The 15,680-nt window shown below is 40.3% G+C and overlaps 1 protein-coding gene across 1 annotated transcript; it reads left to right on the top strand.

The window, feature by feature from the left end:
* Window positions 1–12,151: 12,151 nt before the first annotated feature.
* TMEM252 (transmembrane protein 252) lies at window positions 12,152–14,771 on the top strand. Its single transcript, XM_009071165.1, has 2 exons — window positions 12,152–12,426; window positions 14,366–14,771. The coding sequence occupies exons 1-2, from the start codon at window positions 12,152–12,154 to the stop codon at window positions 14,769–14,771; spliced, it is 681 nt and encodes a 226-aa protein (XP_009069413.1).
* The last annotated feature ends 909 nt before the right edge of the window (window positions 14,772–15,680 follow it).

Genomic DNA, 15,680 nt, shown 5'->3' with positions numbered 1-15,680 from the left:
GCTTCCATTCAATAGATAAGTATGCGAACAGAGCACCACAGAGCCTTAACGTTAAAGTTGTCACTAGGAGTTGAAAATGTTTTGAGTTACATCAGAGTGAGACCACGAGTTTCACTGGGCCAAAGCCCATTATTGCACAGTTGGGCCGCTGAGATAATTAAATTTGCATTACAAGAAAGAAACAGCACAAAGTTTAATAATTTTCCCTTTAGCCTGACGCTCCACCCCTCCACACCCCTCCCACTCTACCCCCCAGGAAAAGGAACTGCATGGAGTGATAATGTGTGAATGTCAGGATAAGGCAGAATTAAAATTGCTGTGGGAAAATGGAGACTCATTGGATAGGAGGACACACGTTGCACGTGTCGGTAGCGGAACTTTCCTATCCTGATCACTTGTAGTACATAACCGGCTTTGAGGACTAGAGAAATACAACCTCCTTACTTTTGTCACTACGGCATCAAGACATGGAAATAGGTTTGCCAGAGTTACAGAAAGCTGGACAGTCCCCAGTTCTGGTCTCTGTTCAAAAAAGCACCTTGTGGCTGCATTTGAGCTGTCTTGTCATGAGAATCAGGCAGGTCTGGTGCGTTGGCTGCCCTCAAGCCCTTTGAGCCAGTGGAAGCAAGGAGGCAGAAACACAGCTGTCTCCCTAATGGGTCATTGCTGTGTGAAGAGAGCTGATGAAAAGAACAAAAAAGTGAGAGGAAAGGGAACATATGAAGAGATGTGAGCAGGAGGGAGGGAGGTAAGGGCAAAACTGCAGGGAGAAGGGACCCGAACCAGCAAAGCAGGTAAGGAGAAAGGCACCTCCCTCTAAAGATCGTAACCTTATCCCCAAAATATGCGGTAAACAATCCCAACACATAGCTAGAAATACTTTTTAATAGAAGGTATTCACATCCTTCAATAAAACACACACTGGCTGGCTGGTGACCTAGAACCTCCTCCTTTTGAAAGTAGCTGAGGTATCTGACTTGCCTGCAGAGCAGCTCGAACTGGAGTCATAAGATAGCATTTGAACGCTTGTCAGTGTGGACTGCAGCTGTGAATTCCAGCAAATTCACTCAGAACACCTGGTATGTTTTTGTTGCCAGCTCCACACTTCTATTGCTCACTAGAAATGCTTCCAAAACCAAGGCAACAGGCTGATAGTATGGTTTGTCATACTCATAGTCAATAAAGGAGTTGCAGAAATTAGTTACTATGATAATCATAAAAATTTCTGAAACAGGGTGTTGCCAGCATGTGACACTGCATTCACTGTGAAATTACAATCCTCTGAATTCCTTTCTTTTCCCTTCATAGTGATTTAACCCACCTGTCTGCTTCTGTGGCTTCTGAGACCTGCACTCACATCTGTTTTTTTGAATACCTTGGTAACTACTCCATACAAGCTGCATTGTGAAGAGAAGCAGCTAGAAAGATGGTGCTCAACTGCTGCATTTTTAGAGGAGAAACCTCTGAAGTTGTACTTCTAATTGCTTTCGGCATACTTCAGACAAGCATTCAAGTAAAGACAGTAGATACCAGGAGCATGGGACATCATACTTGTGCGACCTAGCATGGATCAGGTGGATAGACACATTGATCAATGGTGAACATGGGTGCTAGCTGGTATTTTCATTTGGGAAGAGGGAGCTGGGAAAGCAATTCCTAATGACTTAGCTGAGAAAATTAAACATTAGCTGTCAAGCTACTGTGAGGTGTCTTGCAGGTGTGTGATGACAGGTTCAGTTTTTTCTTTCTCCAGAGAAAATCAACACCCAAAGGGAGTTAAATTGCTGACACAATGAATTGTAGATGAGGTTCACCTTAAACTTTGCAGGCAAAATACCTCTGAGAAGCCTTTATTGCCTTCTTTCTTTGGAGGCAAAGTGCTGGGAAGAAAAGAGGAAGATTGACATTATTTATCTCAATGACTACACTGTTGTTTTAGTTAGAGTATCTTGTATGAGTTCACAAGACAGTAAACTGCGGTTCAGATTAATCTATGAGTATTGGTAGTGAACTTCATAACCCTTACAGGGTCTCTATCCTTTTGCAGAAGTCTGTTTATGCAAGGTGTCTTGGGAATAGAGAGCAGGGAAACTAATTACTGTGGATATGCATTCACTAGTATTCAGTCCCTTTCTATTAAACTGGTTTAATAGCTGTTATATTTTTCCCATCTTGATTCTGAAATGAATCAAGAATTTCCCTCTTCTAAGCCTACTCATTCCTAGGCTAATTTTCTTCCTGGCTATTCTGAATACTTTTTTTCCCCTCATACTTCTATCACTAATAGTTTTAATAGTTCTTTTCTTTCCGCCCTTGGTGTTCACTTGTTGATGTGTTTGTAGACAATAACCATATTGCGTCTCAGCTTTCATTTTGCCAAGGACAACACGTCCAGCACTTTCAGTTCCCTCCTGTACAACAGGATGTTGATTCACCCCTCTACTATTACAGTTCAAAGGATCCTCGATCAGGACAACATAAGCCATGCATGGCATAGTTGTCCTTGAGCATGGATATGAACACTTGTCCATCTCTGCAGAGGAGATCTTTCCTGAGGTCTCCTATGGTCGTACCTGTCTGTATTACAGTCAGTGACCCATGATTGTCATCAGTACTATTGCAGATTTGTTCACACTCCTCTTGTGAAGCCATAAATGTTCTCTGTGAAGTGTTTATCGTTCTCTGTGTAATCATTTTGGTTCCAAGGAACTTGAGTCAGTCTGGTACAACAAACATTCCCTGTCTTTTCTGCTCCATACTAAGAATATATTTGATACTCTTTGGTTCCTCTTAAGTTCAAAGTAAAGTCGCTGTTTGACTCATCCAGATTATGCTTATGGTTGAACAATGTTCCAAAGGAAAAGATCTTGTCCCTTCACCCCCCATTTTTTTCAGCTTTCTGCTAACTTGCTGTTTTTTGCCTGTGCCTTTCCTTCCTTGTGTTTTCAATCATAGAGTCAGAGAATCAGATTGATTTGGGTTGGAAGGGAACTTCGAAGGTCATATAGTCCATCCCCTCTGCCATAGGCAGGGACACCTTCCACTAGATCAGGTTTCTCAAAGCCCCATGCTACCTGATCTTGAATGTTTCCAGGGATGGGGAATTACCAGCTCTCTGGAAAATCCGTTCCTCATTGTAAAAAACTGCTTTCTTATTTCAGCTGGCTTTCTTTTTGTTAAAAGCATTGCCCCTTGTCCTGTCATCAAATCATCAAAAATCCATCAATCAAAAGCAGTGACTTTCTTAGATTCTGAGTGTAATCGTATCATCTACCAGATCATTAATGATTTGCCCAAAACAAAAATCTGTCACACACAATGGTCACACTAACATTGACTCTGACTTCAGCATCACCCCAGCTGTGGTTCTACTCAGTATTTATAGTACCTGCCCCGTCAGATGTATTGTTTAAAATCTGCCTCAACTTTATACCCCGAGACTAAAGGTGGTCTTTGCTACCTTTTCCCACTGTGGCTATAGAACCCATCAAGGTGTGCTGGACCATAAATACAGTTTCTACCTCCTCTGTGAAGCCATCAAGACCAAACTGATAGCAGCTGCAGTTCACAGAATAGAATATCCCAAGCTGGAAGGGACCAAGTAGAATTATTGAGTCCAACCCCTGGCCCTGCACAGGACCACCCCAGAAAACACACCATGTGCCTGAGGGCATTGTCCAAATGCGCATTAAACTCTGTCAAGCTTGGTGCTGTGACCACTTCCTTGGGGAGCCTGTTCCAGTGTCCAAACCCTCTCTGAGTGAGGAACTTTTCCTAATATCCAACCTAAACCTCCCCTGACAGAGCTCCATGCCATTCCTCTGGGTTCTGTCACCAGAGAGAAGACATCGGTGCCTGCCCCTCAGCTTCCCTTGTGAGGAAGCTGTAGACCATGATGAGGTCTCCCCATAGATGTATTCGGAGCTCTATGTGGCTGCAGACCAGGTTGTATCTTAGGCATTCGTACAGCAGTCTGTACCATCTCTTTGACCAGATATAGTGTTCACTCAGCTTCTCCACATGCAGTGGAAGGGCTTAGCCAACGACTTTAAGAGGAAACCCTCCTGTCCTGCAAGCCATTTATGTCCACCCTGACAGAGGCCTCTTCTGTGGTGGAAAGCGCCCATTAGCCTTCTGTAAGTGTAAGTCCAATGATCTACAAAGGAGTCAGTTTGTCAGAGTTTGCATGTCCATTCTGTGGAGCTGGAGATGTTCCTGTATCAGTAATGGGAGAGGATCTTCAGATCATGTCAGGCAATGCTAGTACAGTATTCTGTACCAGTCTGCAAAGAAAATGGAGATGCTTCCCAGAGGCATGGAGTTAGTCAGCTTTTGCAATGGGACTGTCAACGTCTGCATGCATCTGTGGGTGGTGTATTTCAGTTCCTTGAAACATTTGTCCTTGAATGATCAAGGAGATATCAGTCTCCTGCACTCCATTTTCCTGTAGAGCAGCTATGTAGATGTAAGGTCTTGCTCTGTATATTAATGCTCAGTGTTGGGTAGGTACTCCCTGCGAGTTTCAGCAGTCTGGTTTCTGAACTGAAAAATTAAGAGCCCTGGGACTCTGCTGATGTTTCCAGATCCACTCACCGAAATACATCTCTAACCTTATTACTCTGGCTGACAACTTCTCCTTCAGACAGGCCTGTTCATTTGCACAGAAGTGTGAAAGCTTTTCACAGTGCAAATTTTATACATGCCACAGGCTGTAGCTCTCTTCTGTGTGTTTTCCCAGCCTTTCCATATTTGTGCTAACTGCTGCTTAGACCACTGGACTCATCTCTTTTTTATTATCATTATTTTGTATTTTCTTGTGATATCCAGCTTTTTCATTTTCTCTGATGAATTGAGTGTGCAATAAGTGCTGAAAACCTGTTTTGTTATAAACCTAACTGCTTGAATGAGGGTCTGTGGAGGCTTCTTTGAGGTCTGATTAACCCATTTGGTTCAAATCAGAGATGGGTAGACCTTTGCAAACAAAATCACATACCAAAGCATGTGCTGCAGAAGCAAATACAGATAGTTGCAATTTCTGACACCAAATTCACTCTTGAAAATAATTTTTAAAAATTATTTTAAGGACTTACTATCTAGGACCATTTGTTAGTTTTGTGTAAAACTCTGTCACAGGATATTTCCCTAAACTAGAGCAGGGTTTTTGCATCTTCCCCACTTAAAATTCTGAAAAGCTACACCTCTAACAACTAGATATTTAGCATACAGTATTTGATTGTGGAGTTCAGTCAGCCTACCAGAATGACATCAAATAAGAAGAGTTTCAGGAGGTTCAATCTAGTTGTGTTATAATATTTAACCATATTTGAAAGCAAATAGAAACTCTTGTTTTAATATTAAATCTTCCCGCAGAGCCGAACAGCTAGCTCTGAGTGTTTTGTGCTTTGTTAGAACACAGCAGCTCCTTTAAAATTCTCTTCTGATCTGCTATTGATAAAACTGACGAAGTCTTACAGCCAAGCAAGAATACTTGACTTTGCTCCTGCTGCCAATGGCAAATATGCATCAATGCCAACAGGATAGTGCTCCAGTCCCTAACGCACCATAAAACTACAGATAGGTTAAACAAGTGCCCAGGTTAGTCCTTACCTTTCCTGGAGTAGTACTGCATGGTTCATATGGGCAGTATATGTTTACATGCTTATCTGAGCCATGTTTAGAAGTATGTATAGAAGGTATTTGTCTTGCTTTGACTCCTTGTAGAAAAACATATTTTACTCTTAAATTTCAATTTGAAAAGCAAGGAAGCTTATTCTTAGGGCAACCATCTTCTGTAGATATAAAGTATGTAAGAGGTGTGAAAGGAAAAAAGAAAAGAATGACACATAAACTTTGAATGAAAAATATTTCTCTTTCTCCCTATGTTAATTTTTTCCCTGGCATTTTACACTGTGCTTAAAAATATAACCAGCTAATTACCTATGATAGCACTATCTAACTGGTGATTGCATGCTAATTTATGATTAGAATGCTGGCAAAATCCTTACACGCATAATTGTGGAATACCAAGCTTTGTGTAAGATGAACACTTCAGCTGGCACATCATCTACACCATTGATGCATGAACTCGTCTCACATACATAGGATCCTTATTTATCAGGGTCGACGTTATCCATGTTTGCTAAACAGTGTTGCAAAAGTGGTTTTTTTCAGAAGTGGTGCAGAGACAACTGTCCTTAAGACACCACACACCTCTAATCCACACTGCAGAGTCATTCTGTTTACCTACAGCTTTAATTCATATGCTTAGGTAAACAGAGATCAAAGCCTTTTGTTTGGTGGTATTGGTTTTAGTTGTTGGGAGGTTTTTTAGCATTTTAAAAACTTTCTATTTCGCTGTAAGCATGACAATTTTCTGGTTTGATAGGAATGCATATGCTGTTCACAGCTTTCCCAAGCTCTTTGATATCAGGCAAGATCTGGTATTTTTAAAATATATGAACATGAAACAAATACAGTGTGTCTGTATTTTCATTGGCAGAGCCTTCCTTTACAACTTCTTGAAAAGAGAAAAAAAGGACATACTACTCATATATATTTTTTTTTGACACAGGGAGTTAACATCATGGTTTTGACAGACATAACTTAAAAACAAAGCCCTCACATTGGCTCATAATCTATCATCTTCATTTTTTCTGTGTAATTTTTTCTGACTAGCCAATTCACACCATCACTCTAAATTATTGGATTGTTATCACAATTACTGTATATCATTCTTTCAGTAAATTAATAAAACAATAATTGTTTGAAAAAATATCTGGGGAAAAAATATTTGATTTGCCAAAAATAAAATTTATATATTTGTTAAAACTCAAAATTTTTACATTGATTTTAAAATTTAGTATCTAAATTGTCCTTATTTTAAGTATTAGTATTTATCGCTTTTTTGTGCTACCCATTTCTGGAGTAGACTATTCCCAAAGTGTAGTATTTTTTGATAAAATTAGTTCATCCCTTCTCTTTTAAAGTATTTGTGAAATGAATTTATACTTCTATGAAATTCAGTTATTCATTCTCAAATAGGAGCCACATCTTGTAACATCGCAATATCTTCAAACACAAAGAGTAGCCCTGGCTATGTTCACATATCTTGGTTTACATAGGCATCATCAAATTCTCAGGTTGGGAACTGGTCTGTGAAATATGATGTTGCTGTTCATATTGCTTCTACTCTCAATTATTCTTAAACCTTCCTATGCTCTTGACCATTGTAATTAATTTAGGTATTGCATGGAGAAGAGACTATATCTGCAGAGCTTAAAGTAATTTCCCATTACCTTGAGGGTAATTTTTTAATGAATACTGGAATTGCTAGGGACCCATTGGTAAATCTGCACCGAATTATTGACAACAACATACAAAATCCTTAGGGTCACTTATTACTGATAAATCATGTCAGCTAAGGGTGCTAGAAGGTCAGAGAAGAGAAACCCAAAACTGGTTTAAATTCAGAGTTTTATTGTCATTAAAAATAATACATTTCAGACTAGAGCAAAACATAAAATCTTGAAATTTCTGGTAAAGTATAACTTTTTAGCAGCAGTAGCACCTGTGACCTGTAATATGACATTATCTTGTCTCATGTATTGTCATATGATATGCAGCTGGTACTAATACACCCCAAATACTTGCATTAAAATGTCTATTTTTTTAATTCTCTGATTATAAATTTTCCATTTTACTACTACTTTTAAAAATATGTTCATGTTTCACAACTCTCATAAAAATGTGTATAATATCACAAATTTCTTTTTGAGCAGCATAGTTCTAGAAACTGGTTTGTTGAAGATTTGCATGTTTCAACAGGATACAGGATAAGCAATGACCTTTCCAAGTGAAATGTAAATTGCCAAATAATCACAATTGTCAAATCATCCAGTGGAACATCCACTAAGTTCATCTTCAATCAGACTTCCTAAGAAGTGCTTTTCATGCATCTGGACTGCTACCTTTGACCTTGGTCTGCAGCCAATTCCACTAGGCAACCTTTACCCCACATTAGCTAATCCCTTTTCCCACCTGATCCTCATTAGAAGCAACTTTCTTCCTGTTTTGTAAGAGAAATAGGAAATCTGCTCATCAAGCCTGATACAGTCCAAGGCAATCACTGCCAATAAAACAATCAAGCTGCAAAATGTTAGTGGAGTTGAAAAAGGCCAAGAACAACATTACAGAAAATCTGAAATTATGGAAAACAAGAAAAATAATGAAACCCTGAAAATTAAACAGCATTATGGAGCTATTTCATCTTCTCATTTTTTCCCTTTTCCTTTGTATACCTACTGCATGAGATGTAGTAAGTTGGAATCAAATGCTATTTTCAAGAATAAGATACCCATAGCCTCTTGCCATAGTTTTAACTGACCTCTTGGAGAAACCACCAAATTTCTGCAGCCTGTGAAACCTAGGGAGATCTGCAAATACAAAAAGAAAAGGCAGATATGTATCTTCCCCATATAAGGACCTCCTATATATCCTCTCCTACAGCATCACAAGAGACTAACCCTCATTCCATATGAGCCCTCCATTCACAGCTCCCATGCAATGCTGAGCTGTCTGTGTTCATTCCTTTTTTTCAAGAGATGGGTTCTGCCTTTGCCATCCTGTGGATGGCTGCCATTGACAGGTCTCACTTGAATATCCTTAATTTCTAAGAGCTGACAAGGAACTGGCTGGGATAGAAAATTAATTTGATTTTCCTTGGCTAAAATTTATCATGCAGACCTGTTCCTCCCCCCAAATGAGGTGTAGCCTAGTCAATGGATTTTGATTCTTCTGAGAGTTATAACATTTACTTAATCTTTGTAATTTCCTCACTAAAGATTTTCCATGCTATCTCTTTTTATCTCTTTTCCTAGTATAGAAAGGGAGTGTATTTAAACTCTTAGATTTTTTTCACATAGGCAGAATATAATTTCCTGTCCAGGTTTTCCTGTAGTGATTAACTTAGCATCTATGCCCAGAGATATGATGCCATCATGTTCCAGCCATAAATTTACAACACACAAATCAATGAGTATAGCTCTACATAGAAAACAGGAAGTAAAAGTATTCTTATCAACATAATTACTTCAGAAATACCATGTGGTAGCAGGAGGAAAAGTACTACAGAAGATGTGAATTACATTAATTATCTGAACTTTGGATAGCAGTCATGAATAACTCAGTATTTCTGTTCATGTGGGTTAAGAGCTGAAGCATCAAAAACCCCAAAAGTAAGAAAAAATATTTTGTGAAGTAAAGTACATTTAACAGATAGGGAGAAAGTAGAAATTATACAGGAGAAATATTATTGTAAATGTAGGCAGTTCTTTTAGCCCATGGGGAAAAACAAATTGCAGGAACAGCATATTTGAAACAACAGAGCATGAAGCAAAGGTGCCCTGAGAGACAGTCCTGCAGCAGCAGGAAGATGAACTGGTGGACTTCATGTTAGGCAAGACAGATATAAATTGTTTTCCTAGTTAACTAGTTTATTTTAATGTGTTTCTGTCATATGCTTACACATTTGTAGCAACATTTCTGGAAGAGCAGTTGCTGCTGTTGAGTGTGCATCCAGCAACACTAATGCTACTGTGGTTCTGAGGGGTTTTGCTGTGCCCCACCTGCCTCTCATGTCCCCAGTCTCCACTTGCATCTTCCCTCACAAACTCCTAGCTCCAACACATGGTTTTACCCCTTGTGGTTTCTGAGGGGTAATCACGAGGGGCATTTCTTCTGTCATGAGTGGGCCACCTCTCTCAAAGACCTGAATTCTGTGAAACCAGTGGCTGAAAAAACAGTTTTCCATGATCACCCAGTCCCTGAGAAGCACGCACCTACACACATGCAAAGTGGCAGCTTACAGTAGTGGGAATCTGCCCCACTTTATGTCTTCTCCAATGGAGTAGATCTCTTAAAGGGAGGGATCTGTTTGTTGTGCTCACCAGCTGCTTTTGCAGTTGATTTTTTTTTTTATTTTGCTGTTTTTGCAGCTTGCACCTTACTGAGCAGTACAGGGAGGTGTGAACTGCCTGTTATAATACCCATCAGCCCCAGGTTAAGCAGCTGAGGAGAAACCTGTGAGTGGTGTTCAGAGTCCAGTATAGATCTGGGGTAGCTTTACCTCTAGGAAACCTGGTCACTAAGAGATGTATTGCCTCCTACTGCCTCTTCTGGGAGCTCACAGACACTCCTCAGGGCTGCCCTACATTCCAGTCTGAAGTGTTGGACTCTTTTATAGACTGCATGAGGCATGCAAGTGCTTCGTGTCAGCTTCCTAGGCTCTCTAGCCTAGGGTATTAGATGGTGACAGCTAGTGCTTAGAGAAATAAATCCTTTGTTGAATCTAGATGATACCTGTCAGACACCAATATTCTTTAGTGCTGCCTTATCTTGACAAGTCAGAGGGAAAAGGTGATATGACACTCCCTCTCAGAGAACAACTATTATTGTGCCCATTCCCCTTCCAAGTCAATGTCTGTGTATAAGTGTATGTATAGATACAATTCTATCCTACATAGCTCTGTATGTATCCTGGCTCATCCTCAAGGTCTGCTGGAACTAATCTTTCAGAAAATAAGCAAGCTAACTTCATGGAGAGCTAATTTTTGAAAGGCATCCCTGTGAAAGCAGCCCACAGCCTCCCTGCAGTGCAGGCACATGAACTCAGAGCGCATGGAAAATGGACTTGTAACACTTACAGCCAGTTTCCTAGCACTATACTCATCATGTGCAGTTGTGTCTTTGCCACAGGATGACAAGACCAGAATTCATCTTCTCTGTAGGGAGCCTTCATCACCAAAGAAATAAAAAGAGTATTAAAAGTACCAATGCACAACATGGACTCCCATTTTCTAAGAAGGAAACACAGTACAGGAGAGCTCACTGTGAACAAGATTGACTGTAAAATTCTACACCACAAAGATAAAAATTGTATAATTCATTACCAAATATGCATGGGCAAGATGCAGAGGAACTCCTGGAAAAATTTGTTCTTATCGTAAGGGCCAGAAAATTAACTTGCATTCAGTAACAAAGGGCATTCTTAGTTCAGATTTCAAGGTAACTGTTGCTTATCGCTATTCCATAAGAAAGACCACAGACCACACTAGTACAAATGCTGAACTTCTTATACAAATAAACATGTTCAGCTCCTCCATGTATCTGCACTCCGCTAAAATGCTGAATAATGCAGCAGTCTTACCTGCAGCATTAACTCCACGCAATGTTTCACTGGCTTGCCCCCCTCAGTTCCCTCTCTGACTGTGCAGTAAAAGTGGTCACATCAAGAAACAACACCCCGCAGCCTGTCCAGGCTCACCTGCAGCACTTTGGTTGCCGGGGAAGCACCCAGTTGTCAGTGCTGCAGTGTCTGGGACATTCTGTGCACTGTTTCACAGTAAGGCAGATGAAAATCAATTTGCCCTTTCCTAGGCAAAAATGGTGGTAGCCCAGGAACATGCTAAGCATACCTAATCCCAGCCTGGAATGAGCCTGCAACTACTGAACCTCCAGAGAAAGAAGATTTCTTGCACGCCTGTGTTCTTCTTTTGACATTATGTAATCTTGATTTATTTCATGTCACTAAAGTCCGTTATTATAATACATTGCAAGCTAGAAATCTGTTATTTTTCAAAAGACTATTAAAAATATCAAGGCTGTTGAATAATGTGTTACAAACAGGAGACCAAAATCTGATGGATGATGAAAACGAATGACTAAGAAAGAAGCACAGTTTCCCTTCAAACTATCAAAAGGGATTTATAAGCAGCATTTTTGTAGGTTGTTTGTTGTTTTTAAGTCAAACTCAAATTTAACAAATACAGGTCTCATTCATAAACTAGCTGTGTATAAACCATTGCAAATTGTAACATGCAATAAATGCAGCAATCCAGTGTGCACTTTGAAGATTGCAGTGGCAAAGGAATGGTTCAGGAAGTTTCTGTTTCCTTCCTGAAAGTAGATAGAAGACTACAAATTAATCTCAAAAGAGTTTATAAGTCCCTCAAAGAGTTAATGAGTATCTTAAAACTGCCTGCTTCAGTTGATCCTGAAGTACATAAAGTATCCATGCAGGAAGATGAGAAGTACAGCCAAGAGGGCCAGCAAACAAACAGCAGACAGGAGCAAAGGGCTGTGTCTGCTGTGAAAGATGCCAAAAGGTGGTTTTACCTTCATTCGTCTTTTTGTGCTCTTACTTAGTTTCTTCACTATTTGTCTGGGAGTCCTTTGCGTTTCCACGAATTCATCTACGTGCAGATGTCAAAATAATGAGCTGGTGTATTATTGCCTGTTAGCTTTGGGGCTCTGTCTCCTTGTTACTGGCATTTTCTGGAGCACTTTCCATAAAGTCCTGAAATACAGGGCCCTTGACATCTTAATTCGAAATCCCAGCTGCAGAGAGCTCCGTGTCTGCACCATAGACAGGTATGTGTTACAGATTGCTGTATGAGTGTTTTGATGAATTGGGAGGGAGGGAGGGATGCTACTTTTTAAGCATACTATGAGAATAAAGAAGCAATACAAGGTTTTTAGAAACTAAAATATATGTAGCCATTTTATTATATTTCTATGAAGAGAACAGAAGTCTGAAATTTTATTTACTAGAGCAAGCAGTGATGTGCAAACAGCAAGTCATGCAAACAATACATAAGGTAAGGTATGCTACACAAACCACAGAAAGTTTCACGGTTTCCAAAGCCTTGCATGGAGGCAACAAGTGCAGCTATGCCAATTTCATGAGGTTACTGCAGGAGAGTCCTGAGTTCCATCTCAACAGGCAATTCCTGATGTGCTGATGTGGGTCAGGTGCTCATATAGCTTATCAATATTGTTATGCATGGATCTTCAGCTCACTATATGGCTCCTGCTAAAGTTTTTTGTCTAATTGTCCCCACTATTTGCAAACCTCATTAAGTTTAATAAGGCCAAGTGCAAGGTGGTGCACCTAGGCTGGGTAAACCTCAAGCACAAATATGAGCTGGACAGAGAATGGATTGCAAACGGCCCTGGGGAGAAGGACTTGGGGGTGTTGGTTGACAAGAAAATCAGCATGACTCAGCAGTGTGTGCTCATAGCCCAGAAAGCTAACCATATCTTGGGCTGCATCACAAGAAGCATGGTCAGCCGGTCAAGGGAGGCAATTCTGCCCCTGTATTCTGTCTTGTGAGTGCCCACATGGAGCACTGCATCCATGGTGGGGTCCTTGGCACAGGAATGACATGGACCTGCTAAATCAGGTCTAGAGGTGAGCCACAAACAGGATCAGGGGACTGGAGCACCTGTCCCAAAGGTTGGACTTGGTGATGTAACAGGTCTTTTCCAACCCAATAGATTCTGTGTTTCCTATGAAGACAGGCTGAGAGAGCTGGGGTGCTTCAGTCCGGAGAAGAGAAGGCTCCAGGGAGACTTTATAGCACCTTCCAGTATCTAAAGGGGCTACAAGAAATCTGGACAGGGACTTTTTGCAAGGAGATGTAGTGACAGGACAAGGGGGAATGGTTTCAGATTGAGAAAGGTTAGGTTTATATTAGATACTAGGAAAAAAATGCTTTACTGTGAGTGAGGGTGGTGAGGCACTGAAATAGGTTGCCCAGAGTTGTAGATATCCCATCCCTGGAAGGTGGGGCTGGATGGAGCTCTGAGCAATGTGGTCTAGTGGAAGGTGTCCCTGCCCATGGCAGGCGAGTTGGAACTAGATGATCTTTAAGTTCCCTCTCAATCCAAACCATTTTATGATCATATGATTTTATTTCTTAACAAAGTCTGAGGCTTCCTGAGAGAGAGTTTATTAAAATGATTGGCACTAGGCCTGACAGAAGACTTTAACAGGGTCAGTGGATACAAATTACTTTTCCCGCACTGTTGTAGAAACCACACCAGAAACACTGACCATGGGTGCTCTGAAGGTACTATTAAACCAGCATTCAGCATATTTTGGATAGATAAGCAGAGACATACAACATGTATTTTAAAACTGTGGAAAACAATGGTTATTGTAATAATAAATAACTCTGAACAGTGATCATGTTCTTCTTCCAAATAAAACTTTTCTTGGACACTTGTTGAAATACTCACAAGCTCAAGTGTTTGCATGCCATAAGTGGGAATTCTCACGGGGTTGGCTTGTCTTTTTAGAATGTTGTGTTTTAATAAAACGTTTTGTACAAAGACACAAGAGGTGATCCCAGCTATGCCTACTCTTTTATGTTAATATATTCTATTGCTCTAAACCTACTTAGGTTTCCATTTACAGTTTAAACCTCATATAAACTTAGAAAACGTAACAGACAAAGTATCTAACCAAGCTCTGTGAGATAAATTGCATTTCACCATGATGTATTCCTTTTTGGCTTGCCTATTCTAGGCCTGACTTCCATCCTCCCTCCTATGAAGGCAGAACAGATCCTGAAAAAGAGATCTCTCCACTGTCAGTTGCCTGCATACTAGAACAGCAAGAAGTCAATATCCCTCCACCTCCATATAGTGAAAGCAGAGCAGAGTTTGTCAGTGAAACAAATGAGCAGGAGCAGCCACCACCATACGAATTGTCTGTGTGGCACCTATGGCAGCAGCAAACAGCTGAACAAGACTCAAACCTCAGAGTAGAGTCAAATTCTCATACATCCACTCAAGAAATCAGTTACCAACAGGATGCAGACGTCCAGGGGACCTCAGAAAGAGCAACACCTGTAAAAACACCTGAGACAGGCAGCTGGCAAAATCCTGCATCTGTGAAGCAGGGACAAATGGAAGAAGACTTTTGTCAGTGATCCCTAATAGTACACTACTTGGGCTGAAATTTCATATGGAAAGCATTGAGCATTTGCGAGTTTGAGCAGCGTTGGAGGGGATATATAAAGGTGCTGAGTATTTTAAATCAGAATAAATCATCATAAAGACAGAAATGCTCTGGCTGTATCTTATAAAACTCACCATTACGGGCAGTAGGAGTTTCTTACGCCACAAGATAAATGAAGCATCATGCTGTTACCAATATTAAATGCCCTGTGCCTCATAAGTTTTGAATGAAAGCCTTCATTTCTGGTTTTGAAACATTAGCTGACTTGGGAAACCCACTAACCCAGCTTTTGTTTGGAATTCATAGATTATTTGTTGAAACTGATTATTTTTGTATTGCATGCCTTTTGAGTTACTTGTTTTATTTTGAGGTAAAAACTGCTGCTATTTCACTATTGAATTCATGAATAAATTTTGTATTTAAAACAAATGCCTTGTATTTGCTTATATGACACAATGTGCATACTATTCAGGATAAGACCACAATATAATACACTTAACACACTTCATAGATTCATAGAATTTAGGGCTTGGAAAGGACTTGACATATAATCTAGTACCAACCCCACCTGCCATGGGCAGGGTCACCTCCTCACTAGATCAGGTTGCTTAAGGCTTCATCCAGCCTGGCTTCATCCTGGCTGCTGAACAGAGAAGCTTAGTTATGCTCACAGTTCCTCAGAGGGATCTAGCAATTGCAGGAGGAAAATCTTCTCTGGCTCCTCTGAACTATCTCTAAAAGCAATTGCTTCTACTGCAGCTTAAGACTGTGGGAATTAAAAAAATGGACCCTGTATCCCATTTCTGACACAAATGGCCTAGTAATTATGCAAAAAGTGCCAGAAAAAAAGACAGGCTTGGACCTTTCCTTCCACTGTTAC

This window comes from Acanthisitta chloris, unplaced genomic scaffold, assembly GCF_000695815.1.
Source record: "Acanthisitta chloris isolate BGI_N310 unplaced genomic scaffold, ASM69581v1 scaffold83, whole genome shotgun sequence".
NCBI classification, from domain to species: Eukaryota; Metazoa; Chordata; class Aves; order Passeriformes; family Acanthisittidae; genus Acanthisitta; species Acanthisitta chloris.
This window is presented reverse-complemented; position numbering and strand designations above follow the sequence as displayed.